Source organism: Arachis ipaensis, chromosome B8 (assembly GCF_059453495.1).
Source record: "Arachis ipaensis isolate K30076 ecotype BB chromosome B8, ASM5945349v1, whole genome shotgun sequence".
In the NCBI taxonomy this organism is placed as follows: domain Eukaryota; kingdom Viridiplantae; phylum Streptophyta; class Magnoliopsida; order Fabales; family Fabaceae; genus Arachis; species Arachis ipaensis.
In genome coordinates, this window is record NC_142443.1 from 138,481,592 (window position 1) to 138,500,525 (window position 18,934).

General features: G+C 37.6%; 2 protein-coding genes across 2 annotated transcripts in view; one reads left to right on the top strand and one right to left on the bottom strand.

Annotated features, from left to right (window-relative positions):
- Nucleotides 1-3,380: 3,380 nt before the first annotated feature.
- Nucleotides 3,381-18,934, bottom strand: part of LOC107613537 (aspartokinase 1, chloroplastic-like) — a 33,929-nt gene continuing 18,375 nt past the window's right edge. The window contains exons 3-14 of the mRNA XM_016315578.3: nt 11,910-11,992; nt 11,732-11,772; nt 10,747-10,901; nt 10,479-10,628; nt 10,274-10,369; nt 9,893-10,009; nt 4,902-5,021; nt 4,712-4,804; nt 4,516-4,632; nt 4,162-4,278; nt 3,919-3,981; nt 3,381-3,495 (exon numbers count right to left, since the gene is read on the bottom strand). Of these exons, the coding sequence (XP_016171064.1) occupies nt 3,415-3,495; nt 3,919-3,981; nt 4,162-4,278; nt 4,516-4,632; nt 4,712-4,804; nt 4,902-5,021; nt 9,893-10,009; nt 10,274-10,369; nt 10,479-10,628; nt 10,747-10,901; nt 11,732-11,772; nt 11,910-11,992 (1,233 nt within the window). The 3' untranslated portion in view covers nt 3,381-3,414. The remainder of the gene's footprint in view (nt 3,496-3,918; nt 3,982-4,161; nt 4,279-4,515; nt 4,633-4,711; nt 4,805-4,901; nt 5,022-9,892; nt 10,010-10,273; nt 10,370-10,478; nt 10,629-10,746; nt 10,902-11,731; nt 11,773-11,909; nt 11,993-18,934) is intronic.
- Nucleotides 15,899-16,862, top strand: LOC148550036 (uncharacterized). Its single transcript, XM_088496808.1, has 2 exons — nt 15,899-16,255; nt 16,392-16,862. The coding sequence occupies exons 1-2, from the start codon at nt 15,899-15,901 to the stop codon at nt 16,860-16,862; spliced, it is 828 nt and encodes a 275-aa protein (XP_088352934.1).

The following is an 18,934-nucleotide window of genomic DNA, read 5'->3' on the forward strand; positions in this document are numbered from 1 at the left end:
TTCCTGCCAGGTCACGCGTCCGCGTGATCCACGCGTTCACGTCGCCTGGTGTCGGGGCAGCTATGGAAAATTATATATCAAATAGAAGCCTCGGACGTTAGCTTTCCAACGCAACTGGAACCGCGTCATTTGGACCTCTGTAGCTAAAGTTATAGTCGTTTAAGTGCGAAGAGGTCAGGCTGGACAGCTTAGCAGTTTTCTCCAACTTCTTGTATTCCTTCCTCTTTTGCATGCTTCCTTTCCATCCTCAGAGCCATTCCTGCCCTATAATCTCTAAAAACACTCAACACACATATCAAGGTATCTGATGGTAATAAGAGAGGATTAATAATAAGAAAATATAAGATCAAAGAAGTATATTTTCAATCATAGCACAAAATCAGGAAGGAAAATGTAAAACATGCGAATAGTATGAATAAGTGGGTAAAGAGTTGATAAAAATCACTCAATTGAGCACAAGATAAACCATAAAATAGTGGTTTATCAACCTCCCCACACTTAAACATTAGCATGTCCTCATGCTAAGCTCAAGAGAAACTATAAAGGGGTGAAGAGAAATGATAGAATGCATGAAATGCAACCTATGAATACAACTAAATGCATAATGCTTCTACCTACTTGGTTAAAAAAAAATAAATTCTCCAAGACAAATATGAATCAAATTCCACTAATTCAAATTATACAATAAAAGACAAGTAAACTTGTAAGAAGATAGCTCATGAAAGCAGGGAACATAGAATCAAGCATTGAACCCTCTCTGGTAGTGTATATCATTCTAGTCTCTCAAGTGTCTAGGGTTAATCACTCTACTCTTCCCTATTCAAGCTTTCTAAACTTTGTTCTTTACCTAATCAATCAACAATGTTTAATGTACCAATGCAAACATCAGGAGGTCTTTTCCAAGGTTGTAATGGGGCTAAGGTGAAGGTAAGGGTATATATAAGGCTAAGTGAGCTAGTGAAGTAAATCTGTGAGTAGTCTAAGATCTCACCTAACATATACATACTCTATAAAAATTTTAAAATTATACTTAGCTTCCCATAATTTTCCCACTTTTTATCACATACACACTTGCACTGTTGCTGCTTCCCTTTCCTTCCATTCTAAAGCTGTATCCGTTCTCTTTTCAATTCTAGTTAATTCCCACTTCTGTTGTTAATTCCCGAATTGGATAATTTGTATTCATTGGTTATTATTGAATACATTTCTAACTTTTTATCATTTGAATAAAAAAAAAGGTAAAAACACATCACATAATAATCCTTTTTTTTTGTTGGTTATCAAAATTTTGTTTTTTATTTATTTCCTAGAAGCAAATAAAGGATTGCTTTTCCTATAAACAAGGAAAAAATATGTATACATATAATGCTTCTTAAATTTTGTAACCACGTATTTGTTCTCACTCCATATACTTAATTGTATTTTTATGAGAAAAACTACTCCTATATTTATTACAACCAAATAATTTAACGTTCAAATTTAATAAAAAGTACTTGTACGATACAATAATATCAAAGTACAAAATAACTTAACGCTCCTCTTGTTTTATCTTCTGCTTCTAAAAAATAGTCGCCAAAAATCCTAAACCAAACGTGCCCAATTCATCCAAACAAAATTTGGAAGTAATCCCATATATTATGCAGGAACAGAACCATCCAGTATATGCTGCTCGTTTAAGTATGCTATTCCCCTATGATATTGCAGGATGCAATGTTGTAAAAATCAGACTAGGCTGGCCAATTCAGTAACTGGCAAAGAAAACAGTCTAATTCGCTATCTATAACCGCTCAATCACAAACTGTTTCAAAACTGTTGACCGACTGAGAATTGGCCAGTTGGATCGGATCGAAAACTGGCCGGTTGTATTAACAACGCCGTTTTGAATTTTTTTTTTTTTTTTTTGAGGAAGTATAGGGAGCCAATGGAATATTTGTACAATGTGTACAATGGGGGTTTAGGGATGTTCGATTCAATATTAGAGATATAATCATTAGTGTTACCTTTTCCTATCAGTTTAAACTTTTGGGATGAGTGGTTTCATGATATGGTATAAAAACTCCATATTCGAAAGGTCAAGAGTTCGATCCTTGGTAAACTCCAAAATTAGCTTAAGTTTTTGGGATAAGTGGTTTCATGACATGAGATGTTTATTATCCTGGTACTGGTTATTCTGGATAGTATGGATGATGTTCATTTTATTCATATTGGGCCAAAGATTTAGTCCATTATACACATTGTACACTTAGATCATTGGCTCCCTAGCAGTACTCTTTTTTTTTTTTTTTAAAACCCACCCGGTCAGACTCGCCCACCCTTTTACCCCCCTCACTCACTCACGAATCTCACACTCAAACTCAGACACTCTCACTCACCCCATTTGAAGGCCGAACCCTTAGCTTCCTCCTCAACGGTTCTTTCGCAGTGCCGTCGCCGTCATGTTGTTGGCGCCTCCGTAGCTTCCTCCTTCCCCCTTTCCGAACCCAAGCCCTTTCTTGTTGGCTGTAGCTCGGCACGTCGTCCCCATCGTCCCTGACTTCTCTGTTCGAGGCTTAGAGCAACTCGCTGTCTGTCTTTCCATCGAAGATTAGTGTCACTACTTTCACTTCTCCGGTTCTTCACTTCCTTTTATCAATCTGTTTAGTCTGAATGTTGTGAATCGATTAATGGAAAGGAAATCATTATTCAAATTTTGTGCTGCTACTCATTAATTTTGTGCTGTTGCTGTGTTTTTAATTTGTATAATTTTTGTTGAAATTTGGTTGCTGCTGCTAAATAGGAAAATCAAATAATTATTAAAATTTTGTACTTCTGCTCATTGATTGTGCTGCTGCTGTTTTTTCATTTCTAAAATTTTTGTTAAAATTTTCTTGTCGTTGCAAAAAATAGAAATCAAATCATTATTGAAATTTTTTATTTTTGTTTATCTTTATTGATTTCAGATTTAGTGTGGCTACTTTATACTTGTTTTGTAATGTTTATTGCTGGATGCTTATTGTTTGATTCTTGGCTCTGTTTTAGTCTCTTGTTAATGGTGTTTTTGATTAGGTTTATCCTTTGCGAACTGTTGTTAGTGTCGTCTGGTGTTTATTATTGATTTCAGATATGGTCTTATGGATGATTATTTGATTTTTGCTGTGCTGCTGCTATTTTTAATTTTATGCATGATTTATTAATTTCAATTATAGATGATAGTATTAATCAAGAAGCAAGTGCTAATAACAATGCATCTGTGAATAATAACTTGCCCGCCAATCCTTCTACTTCGAATACTTCGAATGAGGCTGCTAATCCTAATTCTCCTAGTTCTAGGGGGGACAGATTTAGCTTAGAAATATGTTGCTCTACAAATAGTGAATGGAAAACTACAATATCAATGTTTATGTTGCTCTACATTCCCTTGTATGCATTCGTTTTCTAACTATCAAAGAAGGTTTTGTGGAGAGCCCTTACACACTGTTCTGCTTCACTGTCATTTACTATTAACGAGATATTCACCTGCAGGGAAACAAAATACGAAGTTAAAATACATGAAACAAAACATTTGAGAATGAAGTTAGACTATTGCGCTTGAAAATAAGTGTATCCAGGTTCAAGAACCAGCTAAAGCTGGAAGGGGTTTATAGAAACCCCTTACACCTCCCCCATGTGTGTATATGAACATAAATAGAATTTAGAATACTGTTATAACTTTTACATATGTAAATCATAGCCTGAGTATGACAAAGTACCATGCTACAAAGCCAAAAAATATTGGTGCATGTCATGCTATCCAGTTGAAGACATAATACGTTTGATCAACACCGTTTCATGCCAACTAAGATTATATATGCATGAAAAATGTACAAGGTTGATGATTTCTAGATCACTAAAGATGGGTCAAAAGGACACAAAAACCATTTTTTCTTAAGGTAGGGATACCTTAGATGCACCCTTAGAGATCATTTGAACATTGACACCAAGGGTTCGAAGAACACGGAAGGCCTGCAATAAAAGGCCAATCAGTAATAAAGGAAAGTAAAAAATTAACTTACTACTGTAAATAAGTTTGACACTGCTCACGTGGAAGGACAGTGATATTACAAAATAAAACTCAGGATCAAAATAAAACATTTAACAACAATTCTTGGAACACAATTAAGTTGGATAATTATAACACAGGACCTTCTCCAATATTAGTGATGATTTCTGAACATTTCCAATGAGAGAGATTATGGATCTATTTTGTAGGAGATTCACCACAGCAATTTTTTCCAGCTCTTCAACAACATAGTCTAGTTCCTGCTTAAGGGACTGACAATCAATTAGAATTACGCAAAGGCTGGTATACAAACGTGGCAGAGAAAGCATATTTCAATAGATGTAAAATACAACATAATTCAAGTCTTGTCTCACTAAGTAGTGTATATTAGGTGGTCAAATGACACCATGAGAAAAAAGTTATTAAACACCGTAACCCCGACAATATTGGAAGTAACATAACAACAGGATATGGAGATGATCATCACTATGTCTCACCTCTTGAATTAGTTCTCTGCTCCAAAGCTTCGACGGGTCCAACGTCAAAGAAATACTGACTTCAGTTGTAGCTACAACATCAACATATATACCCAGGTCTTCAAAGATTGAAAACACCTGCATAAATATAGAAATATGAAGACAGGAAGGTATTCATCAAATAAAAAGACAGATCTGCATGCTTTAGCTTTCTCACCTTAGCAAGGAACTCATACTGACCAAGCATGTGAGTGCTAACAATATCCAACATGGTCACATTACGTTTCAAAACAATGCTAGTTAAGACTGCCTGTAGGTGGACAAAGTAAAACTTAACGATAGTTGTATAAAGTCATCCTTAAGATGATAGTATTTATAATTTATTCAGGTATAGATGTTCCACAAACCTTGCTCATATCTCTTGCTTTAGTGATGAGAGTACCCGGAGCTTTGGGGTTGTAAGAATTTTTAACCCTTACTGGAATATCACCTTCTCTAGCAGGTCTCATAGACTGCGGATGTAAGACCTGCAAATTACAAATATTTCCAACAAGCTTATTCCAATATCCCAAAGCAAAGTCATATAAATTATTTTTCATAATTGTGCAGGCAAAAACTCCCAAAAAGTTCTTTAGGTAATGCCATTCTCCAATAAAGACCTGACGTGTAAACCAACCCCCCCTTTTTTCCTTTTGCAGCGGGCAAGTCCCACTGTCTCTCTCCCCCCTCCCTTTTTAACCAAGGAATACCAAGCAATTACAACAATGATACACTGTTATGTTCTCATTCAAAATTAGCTACACATAATGAACTATACAATTTTCAAACTTTGGTATACAGGAAAGGTGAAGAATAGGAATAGGGTTGGAATTATTGTGGATAAGTAGTGGAAGGAGGACGTAGTGGATGTCAAGAGGGTGAAAGATCGGATCATCTCTATCAAACTTGTGGTGGAGGGAGGTGCTTTCCATGTGATTAACGCCTATGCACCGCAAGTGGATTCGGATGAACAGCACAAGATAAGATTTTGGGAGGATCTAGAGAGTTTAGTTCAAAACATACCTTCAGGAGATAAGATTTTCTTAGAAGGAGATTTAAATGGCCATATTAGGAGAGAAGTGACTGGGTATGGGAGTATTTACGGAGGCCATGGTTTCGGGGTGATCAATGCCGAGAGTAAAACTATTTTGGACTTTTCCTCAACCTTTAATCTTCCCATCGCAAATACATATTTTAAAAAAAGAGACGAACATCTTATAACCTATAAGAGTGGCATGACAAGCTCTCAAATTGACTTCTTGTTGAGGAGAGTCGACCGGAAATTTTGTATTAATTGTAAAATTATTCCGGGAGAGAGTTTGACAACACAACATAGGGTGCTCGTCATGGATTTTCGCGTTGAGCAAAAGTTGAGAAAAAGACATACGAAGAACCCAAGGACGAGGTGGTGGCAGATGAAAGGTGAGGAACAAAGAAGATTCCTAAGATGGGTAGGAATAAAGGCAAAGTGGGATGGGAATGGAAGCGCGGAAGAGATGTGGAGGGAGATGGTAGAAGTTATTAGAAGAACAGCAAAAGAAAGTTTTGGTGAATCTAAAGGAATAGGACCAAGAGACAAGGAGTCCTGGTGGTGGAATGCGAGTGTACAAGAAAAGATAAAGATAAAAATGGAGTGCTTTAAAGAGTGGTCTTTATAACACAACGCAAATAATTGGAAAAAATATAAGGCGGCTAGGAAAGAGACAAAAGTGGCTGTAAGTGAAACAAGAACAAGAGCATATGAGGGTCTCTACCAGTCTTTGAACACGAAAGAAGGAGAAAAAGGTATATATAAAATCGCAAAGAGCCGTGAAAAAAGAATGGGAGATTTGGATCAGATTAAGTGCATAAAGGATAAGGATGGAAAGGTGTTGGCTCAAGAGGAGAAGATTAATGAAAGGTGGAAGAACTACTTCTACGAGTTATTTAATGAGGGACAGAAGACTCTTCCGAGCCTTGGTCGGTTATGCACAAGGGAAGAAGATCAAAACTTTGACTACTATCGAAGGATTCGAGACTTCGAGGTAAAAGAGGCTCTAAAGCATATGAAAAATAGCAGGGTAGTAGGACCTGATAATACCTCGATTAAGATTTGGAAGGACCTTGGAGAAAAAGGTATCAACTGGTTAACCAAGCTTTTTAATGAGATTTTAAGGTCAAAGAATATGCCTGATGAGTGAAGAAAGAACACCTTAGTACCTATCTACAAGAATAAGAGAGATATATAAAGTTGCGAAAACTATAGAGGGATCAAGCTCATGAGTCATACCATGAAGTTATGGGAAAGGGTGATAGAACGGAGGTTGAGAAAAGAGACACAAGTAACAGATAACCAATTTGGATTTATGTCAGACAGAACTACCACTGAAGCAATATACCTATTAAGAAGAATGATGGAGAGGTATCGTAGTAATAAAAGGGATCTACATATGGTGTTTATTGATTTGGAAAAAGCGTATGATAGGGTGTCAATGGAGGTCTTATTGAAAGTTTTAGAAAAGATGAGAGTAAGGATTGCACATATTCGTACAATTAAAGACATGTATGATGGGGCCACAACTAGTGTGAAGACTCAAGGTAGTGTGACAGAGGAATTTCCTATTGGTATAGGATTACACTAGGGATCATCCTTAAGTCCATACCTTTTCACATTAGTCTTTGAAGTATATACAGAGCACATCCAAGAGCCTGTGCCATGGTGCATGCTTTTTACCGATAATATCGTCCTTATAGGAGAGTCAAGGAAATCCCTAAATAAGAAGTTAGACTTATGGAAAGAAGCTCTAGAAGTGTATGGTTTGCGCATAAGCCATAGTAAGACGGAATATATGAAATGTAAGTTCAGTCTGAGAAAGAAAAACCCTAATATAGAGGTGAATATTGGATAGAACATCCTACGAAAAGTTAAAAGTTTTAAGTATCTTGGGTGCATCATACAGGATAATGGAGAGATTGAACAAGATGTAAATTATAGGATCCAAGCAGGTTGGTCAAAATGGCAGAGTGCATCTGGTTTTATATGCGACAAAAAAATGCATTTAAAACTTAAAGGTAAATTCTATCGCACCGCTATAAGACCGGCTATGCTTTATGGTACGGAGTGTTGGGCGGCCAAAGGGAAGAACGAACATGAGTTGAGTATGGCAGAGATGAAGATGTTGAGTAGATGAGTGGTCATACGCGATTAAATAAAATAAGGAACGAAGATATAAAGGAGAGAGTTGGAGTAGCACCCATTGTGAAAAAGATAGTTGAATCGCGTCTCAGGTGGTTTGGACATGTGAGAAGAAGACCGATAGAACACCCAGTCAGGAGGGTGGATGAGATGGAAGATGGGCGAGGGACAAAAGGCAGAGGAAGACCTAAGAAAACCATCCATGAGGTGGTCAAATGAGATCTACATATAAACGGTCTCTCTGTAAACATGATACATAACAGAGTACAATGGCATCATTTGATTCATGTATCCGACCCCACCTAGTAGGATAAGGCTTTGTTGTTGTTATAATAAACTATACAGTCTATAGTTTTTCTTCTACTCCTACTGTTCAGGATAGTTCTTAGAGGTGATAAGTGATGACATACCTTGCATAGAGTCATAGAGACCTCTGTTACAAATTTGAAACATATCAGAGAAACATTGGACAACTGATGCTTATTAATAGTTCTTCAACAAGAAGCAAGCAAGGCTGAATGAGTTATATGGACTATGCCATGGAACAGGTATCTAGTGACGTAAGATGGATATCAAACCCAGAGGAAGATAAAGAAATCTTTTGACTCTTCCCCAAGTTATTGCCAAAAGATGAGGAAAAAAAAGAAAAAGGGAAGATATAACATGTTCTTTATGAAAGAAAGAAGTTTGGCATTTATGCACCACTTATAGAGGAAGAGGTAGAAGGGGAAGAAGTTCTGACAAAGACATCAGAGAGATGGCAGAAGGCACAAGTGTTGTAGCACAGGAGATAGCATATTGTATATGCATACATATGATGGTATAGAATATTTTTTTTTTGGTGACTATATGATGGTATAGAATATAGATGCAAAGCAAGACTACCTTTACTCAAGAAGACAAGGAAATCAAATGATCTGGGAAGTCAAATATGAATTTGAAACGGATAAGAATTTTTATAGAAAAGTTATTTCAAAAAACTGAATTTGAGAAAAAAAAACTTTTCAAGAAGTGGTTATAAAATTTAAATTAAAGAAAAGTTGCAACTTTATAAGATATTTTATTTACTTATTTCATTATGGTTTAATTACTTTGCAAGTCCTATAAGTTCACCAAATTTCACAACAATGTCATCCAATTTATACTCTAGTGAAAATTTGGTATAACAACAAAACATAGCCCCAGGATTTGTAGGTTAAAACTTCACTGCACTATTAATGCAGAAGAACCGCAGGACTCCACAGTTTTTAATAAAATGTGGAAGTCTACAATGGCCAAGTTAGCTTACATTATGGAAGCTACTTTAGTTTCATAATATTGCTTTAAGTTCTTGGTGAAAATTTGGTATCTATTTTCCCCTTGGATCAGGTCCTTCCAATACATTTCATGATTTCAAAGGTTGTGCTAAGAAGAAAGATTCTGAATTTCTGCCAATACCTTCCAAAGGTTTTGCCATAGAAAGACTCAAAAGAAGTTGCTGCTTGTGTTATGTGGTTCTTGTGTATTGAGAGTTGGGACTAAGCAGAATGACTGCATCTTCTAGTTTGTTCCTATATCCCCGACAAGAATTATGGCAAAGAATTGCATTTATGGTGTTATTTGCTGTCTCTTCATGTTAGTTTGAAGATAGAATCTCTTTCTGATATGTAGGGAGGATTGAACGACATTGTTGCATTTATTTTAGTATATTGGTCCTCCTCCATAGTTTCTCCATTTTGAGGACACTATACCCCGTAGTTGTACACTGGTAGAATTAAATTTCTCCTTTAATCAAGCTTCGCGACGTTACATAACACACCACAAGATTTATCATGTCAAATAGTAAAAATATACAAACAACGACAATAATCGACCTATATGTAACTAAGTTGTCTTAGTTTAGCAAATATAATACTACTACAACTACTACCAAACCCTATTCCACTAGATTGGGGAGGCTACATGGGCCAGTCAGAACCACAATGTCTTATCATGAATCTTGTTATATCTAAACCTAGCGAAGTATATATAAATATAATTTACAAAATAAAATTTCTCATGATTTTTATGACAACAATGTGAAGTGTGATTCAACCCCAAGCAGAACCAAGAACACTAAATAGAATCCATAAATGTTTTATAGCAATGAGAGAAATGGTAAATAGCATATTGTCAACAGAACAAAGTTGGTGAATATAATAATACCTGAGCACCAAAATATGCAAGTTCAGCAGCCTCGTCAAATGTCAAACATGGAACCGGTTCAGCTTGTGGGCATATATTTGGATCCGAGGTTAGAACGCCATCAACATCTTTCCATACCTGTTTAAAGAATTCCACATTAACCGTTTCCTTTCTATCTCAATTTAATCATAAACGGGCAAAATAAACTCATGTACTCTCTCACTCGTAAAAATTTGCAGTAATTCCTGCTAGTATTTTACATTATCAAGAAAAAACAGACACTTGCATTTCCTATAAACAGAATTATTACTAACATTAACATGTAAACTCAACAGCTCCTTGAATGTACAAATTAAGGGGGCACTAATGCCCTTTCGACATGCAGACGTTTTTATTACAAACCTGGATTTCTGGCAACCCAAGTGCTCTCCCAATTGTTGTAGCTGTCAAGTCACTACCCCCTCTACCCAATGTTGTAACTGCACATGATTTCCGGGCCTACAAGAAAAATACAAACGACAAATCGCATTTCCAATTTCACAAACCATTGTACTATCATATCAAAAGAGAGGATGAAATAACATAAAATGAAAGGCATCACAAAAACCTTTCCAAGGAAGCCCGTAACAATTGGAATCGCAGGATCAGAGACCCAATCACCATGTAACCTCTTTGCAACAGCAGGGTAAGTTGCTTCCAAAATGCCCGCATTTGTGAAGTCATCAGTTGTTATAATTCCCATCTCAAAGGCATCATACTGTTGAACCATTAAATTAGTATTCATCCACAAATTACTATGAAATAGATCTATAGTTGGACTGTCAACATTAGCATTTCAAAAGTAACTTTATGAGTTGCAATTAAGGGGAACATACTTGGCGAGCCTTAACACCCAATTTATTAAGATATGCAGCAATGATCCTAGTGGACATGCACTCTCCAAATGAAACTAAATAGTCTTGAGTCCGTCGAGTTAACTCTTTCATCATAGCCACTCCCTTCAAAAGTTGTTCTAATTCTTCAAGATGCTCTGGAAGTTTCCATATAACAAATCAAGTCAGCAAAAATTCAAATTCAAACATGAAAATTTCTTGAGCAAACATACCAAGAAGAAAGAAAGTAAATGGGACAATTAGTTCAAGAGAAAGTCTAGGGGCAGCACTTTTATTAAAATCTGGCCAGCACTTAACCATCAAAAGAAAAATGAGTAATTCTCTACTATTAGATGTAATCTCACACCATTAAAAATACTATTGATGGCTAATTGATGGCTATAAATCACAAAATCTGCTGGCCCCTAACACTCCTCTTAATTCAATACACAAGTAGATGTAATAAAATAAAATTTCGTATAGATGTAACAAGCTCAAACTATGGTTTTTCCTTTTTCACGTTACAATGATGATCAATATCGCTTCAATGCAATAAAAGAAAACCAGCATGCCAATCTATGCCAAGTTACTCATGCAATGGCCAATCCATGATGCCAATTGGTACCACCACCATTTGCCTCACAAATTTCTTGGCAGAGTTATTATCAAAAAGCAATCATGCTAGATAAAGCCCTTTAATTTAGCCAACACCTTCATAAAGCATTGAATGCCAATATCATAATTCCCAAAACATAAACCACAAAATAAAATTATATATCCAAACAAGCAGTAACTAGTATAAAAGCATGTAATGTAAATAAACTCTTTTATTTAAATACATGATTGACACCCCATAAGCACATTAGAATCGCACATATATGCAGAACCGAATCATCAGTGAAATTTGATCTTGTAAGAGGGTTTAATAAAATAAGTAGTATATAATACAACCAAATCAACGATTAATCTAGTTTGGAAGGTAGCTCACTTGCAATAACATTTCTATCTACTCCGAGCTCATCCACAGTCCTGAGTAAATAAATACAGAATACCAATGAGGAAGCAGTAGTCAATTTAAACATCTTTTTTATTGTTTATTTTTTATTTTTTTCTCAAAATTCTAGTTAGATTTGGAAAAAGCATTGAGTAAATCAAATTTCGCTTACCTGAGATGCAGATCTTTTATAGTGCTAAGCTCCTCAATGTTATCAACATTAGAAACACCGCAACTTACAGCTTTTTCTCCAGCCTAACCAAACATTAAAAAATATAAGGTTTACAACACAGATAGAACTCAACATCATCATCAACAACAACGACAACAAACAACATCAGGTCAGCTACATGGATCAAAAGATGTCAGACAGAGCTCAACATCAGATAAGGAAAATTCTAAACTACATAGAATCCTAGATCACCAAGACACAATACATCATATTACCATAATTAAAACATTTATATAAAACACACAAATCCTAGTCCTAACTTAGAACAAAGAGATCAATGATTCACAAATCACAAGTCGACATTAATAGTTGATTTATCATAAATCTAACTCCATCTAATTATTGCCGTACGACTCTTGTATTAGTAATATAAACATACGAACTCCGCTAGAGAGACAATGAGGAATATTTACAATATGTACAATGGGCTGGTTATTTAGCCGATAAATAGTAAAAACCGCTCCATAGATTACCCTAAATTCAAAAACTCCCATTCAGTTATTTCACAAAAACAACCATCCAAACCCTAATCACAAACCCTTTTCACCCCAAATCCTTCTTCCTCCCAAAACAGCACCCACCCCCAACCTTCGTCACTGAGCATCCAACCGTCAGCGGTGTCCAGCTTCGACCCCGTCAACCCGCCTCTCTTGCGCGCGTATCTCCGTCGCCGGCAGCCAACAGCTTGGACGGCCGCCTTCTTCCCGTCGCGAGTCTCCCTGTCATCCGCCGGCAGCCCGGGTCGAGGCTGCCCATCGTCGTTCCAGTCGCGCGTCCTTGGTGTGTGTGGCTCGCCGCTCTCTCCCGTGCCGGCACCCAGCCTGGGGGTCGCGTACTGCCTCCGCCGCCCTAGCTTCCCAGTCCGTCGCACTCGTGACAAAAAACAACCATCTACATAGCTAATAATAATAACCACCCGGCTGCGTATAGAGATGAATATTCGACTTTTATGAATAAAAAATAATCATCCAATCACTTACTAAAACAACCATATGTCCCCTGTGTGTGGCGGATGAAGACGCTGGCAAACCCGCCGGCTACGGGAGGCGGCTGCATGGCAGGCGCGTTGGGGGCTGCGCGAATAATCCTCTTCAAAGGCAAGAAAGAAAGCTATAAATCCGACCAGATTACAAAGAGAGAGCGAAAGAGGCTAAGGCAAATGCCGACCTAATCCAAGACGGATCTATTTGATGTGGAAACTTCTAGACTTTGTGCCAAGAGTTCATTTCCTTTACTGCTAACTGGAGCCTACAGCCTTATATTCAATATCTATTCCTTACAGGGTAATCAAATCCTAATCCTCGGCTTCTCCCTGACTTGCTTATACTTTATCGGACTGGATGGGAACGGAAATCTCATAATAAGATATTTCTGCGGATGCCCTGGAACTCTATTCTACTTCATCGATTTGAAGAGCTTATGCTTAGGTGTGAAATTGATGAAGAGCCATTCATTCTCCCCCATAATCTAGTAGTAGGTTCGTCAATGGTCTGAGGGTAGACATTAAGAGTTAAGTTATACAGTACAATCCTTACCTAGAAAAGCTACTAAAAGATAATCATCGAGCCATCGTCCAACCTTCGAGCTGAATCAAAAGTGGATATTTCATCAAATAAATGAGGGCTTCCGCCAAGGTCGAGACAGAGGGGAATAAGTCCATTCTCTGGGAGTTACAGAAATGTGGTCTTAAGGCTTCCAGCAACAAGGGAGGGGATATGCATGATGACTCTTGATTGTTATTCTCTCTCGACCCTCTCGTCAGCAATATCATCCTGCAATCTCCAACATCATAGCTATCTCCCTGAATTGGTTCGTTCTTAAGTTATGGCTATTGTGCATCTGCTGCATCACCAAAGGAAAATAGGCTTGTATTGGCCTTAACTAGCTCTTTCATCTTTCGACCTTTCTAATTGCTTTAATAATAAGCGCTAACCCGCTCCCTGAAGGGTAGCCGGGTAGGTACCCCCGACGCTATACTAAGATAAGAGGGAAGTGCCGATTGTATTTGATTCCTTTCCGCCTCGATGATTGAATGATGCCCAAGCGTTGTAGGTAGGTTTGAAAAGGCCCTCGAAGTGGCTTCTCTCAGTCGATACCTACCACGACTTGTAGAAAATGCTGGAAATGATGCTAAGTACGCTTCCGCTAGTACAAAAGTAAGTAAACCACCTTCTCATGTCTCCAGACCTTTTATTAAGAGGGTTTTTGAACTATAGCAAATGTTCCTGCCTGAATATGGCCGAACTATAACTCGTCTTTCTGGGGTTATTGGTCGATCTTCGACGTGTCACGATGAACTTCGGCCACCAAATAAAAATAATGGGGAGAGCACCTGCAAAAAGTACTCCGACGCTCAAATTAGTTAAGGACGATTATCTAAGAAAGGTCTCTCATTTTCTAACAAAAACTTACCTCTGCAAACTCTGATTGTTCCCTTTTATAACTCGGAGATGATGATGACCGTTTAGGTCTGAATTGATCGTTTCTATGTAACCGATCATAGGGGTTTAATGCCATAAAGTTGGCAGAGTTAATGTGCCGATTTAAAAGGAGATCCGCCGAGCTATAATTCGTAACCGATGTATAACGGTTATATCACAACCCCCAAGCTTAGCCTATACTTAAATGAGGCAGGTTGAGCTTTCGAATCCATATAGCCGAATTATAGCTCGAAATAAGGATGGAGCCCCCAGTTCAACTTGACTCATTGTATACAATGATGGTAAAAATTATTATTTAATTAGAATGTTAACAGCCATGATGGCATAAATTAATGATTGTCAACACTTTTCAATGCAAGGTTCAAGTTCCTAAGTAGGCTTGGGACCGTTGCAAGTGGGGTTTGGATTAATGGCCATGATCGAAACCTGGAACTGAAAGGGTTTCATTAAATGAATGGCCAAAAAAATTTTACTTTCAAGTTACACTTTCGTGGGAATACAGCTGCTGCTTAAACTTCATTCTTCTTCAAAAATAATGAGTAGAAGAGGTTAGTAACCACATTTCCTTACCTCTTATCTTCCTGATTTCTAGTTTTGAGAGAAAAAAAAATGAGTGACAAAAAAGCAAAGGCTTTACCTAAGATAGAAGATGATGGTTCTTATGAATGGGTTGATGGCGATGTGAAAATAAGGGCCTCTCTATTCTTTGATAGAGAGAGTTTCGGGGGGTTGAATCTGTCAAAAATAGTCAGACCAGGTTTTCATGTTGAGTTGTTGCCATGCAATTGCATGGATCGGGTTTTTCACAGAAAGAAAGATTTTGAAAACTTTTATATGTACAGTTGTGTTCTTAAAGAATTTTGTTAAACTGCCTTTTACGAATTTTGAATGTGATTTGTTAACCCAAATGAACTATGCACCTTCCCAAGTCCACCCTAATGGATGGGTATTTGTTAAATGTTTTCAAGTTTTAATGGAGTTTCTGGAGATTGAACCTGATTTAGAACTGTTTTTTTCCTTGTTTCAAGCAAAGGGTGTATGGAAAGGCCTCTGGATCAACTTGAATAGTACCCCTGGGTTTTCTGTTTTCAAACTAAATAAATCTTCTTTCAAAAATTTTAAGAAAATGTTTTTCAAGGTAAAGTCGGTGGATGAAGAATTTCCGTTCTATTTAGATGAAAATCTTGGGGAGAAGTTTCCCCTTTACTGGTGCTGTCAACCTAATCATATCTTAGGTCCTGAATTAATAACACCTCGGAACGAGTGTATAATAAATTTTTTGATGGAAATGGTTGACCGGGGCGGTTTAGTATCTGTGTCGGACTTGCTTCCTTGGGAGGAAGATAGGGCCTCTGTTGTACGATATTTTGGTGAGGCATTGTTGTGCTACTTAAGTCGGATTTGTATTTGTTTTTAATCATACTCAACAGGTTTTGTTTTATTGTTTGTTTGTTAGGTGGAAAATATCCGGGAGTTTCAGCCTCGAGCATGAGAGCTCGGTTTAAAATGAAAAATTTTGAGGGGTCCTCTTCGAATGCTGAAAAGGTAGAAGGTGAGGCTGAAGTGAATCAACCGGTACAGAAGAAAAAGGGGATTGTTTTCAAAAAGAGGAAGTCTGAGGTGATTAATCTAGAGGAAGGGGAGAAAGTGGTTCAACTAAGTGAGTTGTTGAGTTTCACTGCTAAACAAGAAAAACTGCATTCTTTTGAAGAAGAGGGTGATGGTTCCTCCGTATGGGATAAAAAATTCCCTTTCAATGTCCTGGCAGACGAAGTTGTTCAGTCTGCTTCTGACGTTGCCTGTATTGAGGAGGTTGGGGATGTTGGCATAGACCAATTCATGCAGGTCAGTTAGGTTTCATATATATATATATATATATATATATATATATATATATATATATATATATATATATATATATATATATATATATATACTTTAGTATTGAAAAGATCCAGCTAATTTGTATGCTATTGTGCAGGTTTTGGGCTTTCGGCTAGTCAGTATTGGGCGAAGCCAAGAAAAAAGGCATAAGAGGATGCTGCAGAGCACCTTGGAAATTGCTGACCTAAAAGAGCAACTGAAATTAAAGGAGATTGTTCTTGCCGAACTGAGGAAAGAGCTCTCAGTTGCAAAAGAAAAATTGAAACTTGAAAAAGAGGAACATGAAAGAGCAGTAGAGTCTCTAGGAAAAAAGGCAAACGAACTGTCCACTATGAGTGACCAGATTATTGAGATAACCACGAAGTTGAAACATATGGAGTCTAGCCGAGAAGCTGAGATCCTCGATGCATTTGCCGAGGACTTTGAACGTGCTGTTATTCAAGCGAAGTTCTTGCATCATGGAGAGGATTTTGCTGCTATGGATCCGAGCAAGATAGTCCGGGGTGGTCAGTTAGTTGATGATGAAGAAGTTGTGGAAGAGGAGGGGGATAATAATTTGGCCGACTAAGAAATGTTTAAAGTATTTAGCTTTATATTTAACTTTTGCAATCTTATGATAGTTGAGAGATATGAATACTCTCATAAAAACTGTTTATTTTGAGTAGGGTATGTATAATCCCTTTAATGACTGCTGTTTTGTTTGCTGGTAATATATTTGTATGCACTTGTTCCAAATTTTTTGGCATATATCCCCATATAGGGTCCGATCATTGCAGTGTGCTGAAAGATTATCAGCCTTTGGATTTGCGCATGTGATATCAATGCGACTTTCGTTTTAATAAATTACTTTTTACTGCGATCGTATAAGTTGATAAATAAAAGCATGTAACGGAGAATTATCTTAAACAAAATAAGTCATAATAAGAAAATAAGTATTGTTCTGATGCAGTACCTTTACATCTTGAATTAGGTAGGCTAGCCTCGTTAAAACCTCCTTGAGCAAAACCCAAATTTGGGAAAAAATCTCGAGGTAGGAAAAAGAGTACTAGCCCTCTGCAGTTTGTTAACTATAGTATTGCTTTAAGGAATTAACATTCCAAGTGCTAGGAAGCCTTGTTCCGTCTAATTGTTCCAAAAGGTATGCTCTTCTGCCGAGTACTTGATGGATTCTATAGGGTCCTTCCCATATCGCGGCAAGTTTGCCATGTGAAGGTGGTCTCCGTGCCTCTTCGGTTCTTCTCAATACTAGGTCGCCGGCCTGAAAGAATCTCGGCCTCACCTTTTTATTGTGGCGCTGACCAATTCGTTGCTGCAAGGCCTTCTGGTGCATCGCCGCTGTGTTACGTACTTCCTCAATCAGATCTAGCTCGGCTCTCCGAGCATCATCATGATTCTCTGCCTGTGTTCTTAGTGAGCTTTGTGATATTTCAATTTGAATAATTGCTTCGGATCCATACACCAAATGAAATGGTGTTTCTTTGGTTGATGAGTGCGCTGAAGTGTTGTAACCCCATAAAATTTCTGGAACAAGTTCGGCCCATAGGCCTTTGGATTCGTCGAGCTTCTTTTTTAGAGCTTGAAGGAGGACCTTATTTACAGCTTTTGCTAAACCGTTGGATTGAGGATGTTCTACGGAGGAGAAATGCTATCTAATTTTTAAATTCTGCAAAAAAAGTCTTGAAATTATGGTCGGTAAACTGGCGACCATTGTCAGTTATAATATGATGAGGTATACCGAATCTGCAGATTATATTTTGCCAAACAAACGATATCATTTGTGTCGAAGTTATTCTAGCTAGTGGTTGAGTTTCAATCCACTTAGAGAAATAATCTATTGCCACCACTAAGTATTTTACCTGTCTTAGAGCTGTGGAGAAAAGTCCGAGAATATTAATTCTCCAATGATTAAATGGCCAGCTTACCATTGACTGGTGTAGATCCTCGGCCGGGATGTTAATGATCGGACCATGCTTTTGACAATGGTCACAGGTCCTGACCTTTTTTCTACTGTCGTCCCATATCGTCGGCCAATAGAATCCAGCACGGAGAATCTTCTGCGCCAGGCTTCTTGCCCCCGAGTGTGTCCCACAAATACCCTCATGGGCTTTGGCTAGGGCTAAGTCGGCTTCTGACCTGTCCAAACATTTCAACAGTGGTCAAGAATAACCTCGCCGGTATAATTTGTCATTCAGCAATTTAAAGAAAAAGGCTTGTCGTTTAAACCTTTTTAGGTCCTGGACCTCTGATGGAAACTCTCCATGCTTGAGGTATTGTATGTATGGCTGTTGCCAGCTATCACTCTTATCTATATGAAAGGTGCCGATGATGTTTATGCTCGGCTCATGAAGTGTTGATTGCAAAAGTGAGGCGGTGTGTGACTGAGTGGTAGCTAGTTTAGACAATATATCCGCCCTGTGATTTTGATCTCTAGCTATATGACTAATTTCAATTTTTTAAAAAACTATCCATGAGTGTTTTTACCATATGTAGGTATTTTGATAGGATAGGGTCTTTGGTTTGAAAACACTGATTTACTTGTTGGACAACTAACAAGGAATCACAATAAACTTGTAAATTAAGAACTTGCAATTCGATGACTAACCTGAGCCCTGCTATTAGGGCTTCATACTCGGCCTGATT

What these genes read in the sequence shown, in the direction of transcription:
- LOC148550036 (XM_088496808.1), top strand. Translation starts at nt 15,899, where the DNA reads ATGAGAGCTCGGTTTAAAATGAAAAATTTTGAGGGGTCCTCTTCGAAT. An exon ending in GCATAGACCAATTCATGCAG is followed by an intron (nt 16,256 to 16,391) that starts GTCAGTTAGGTT and finishes GCTATTGTGCAG; the next exon opens with GTTTTGGGCTTTCGGCTAGT.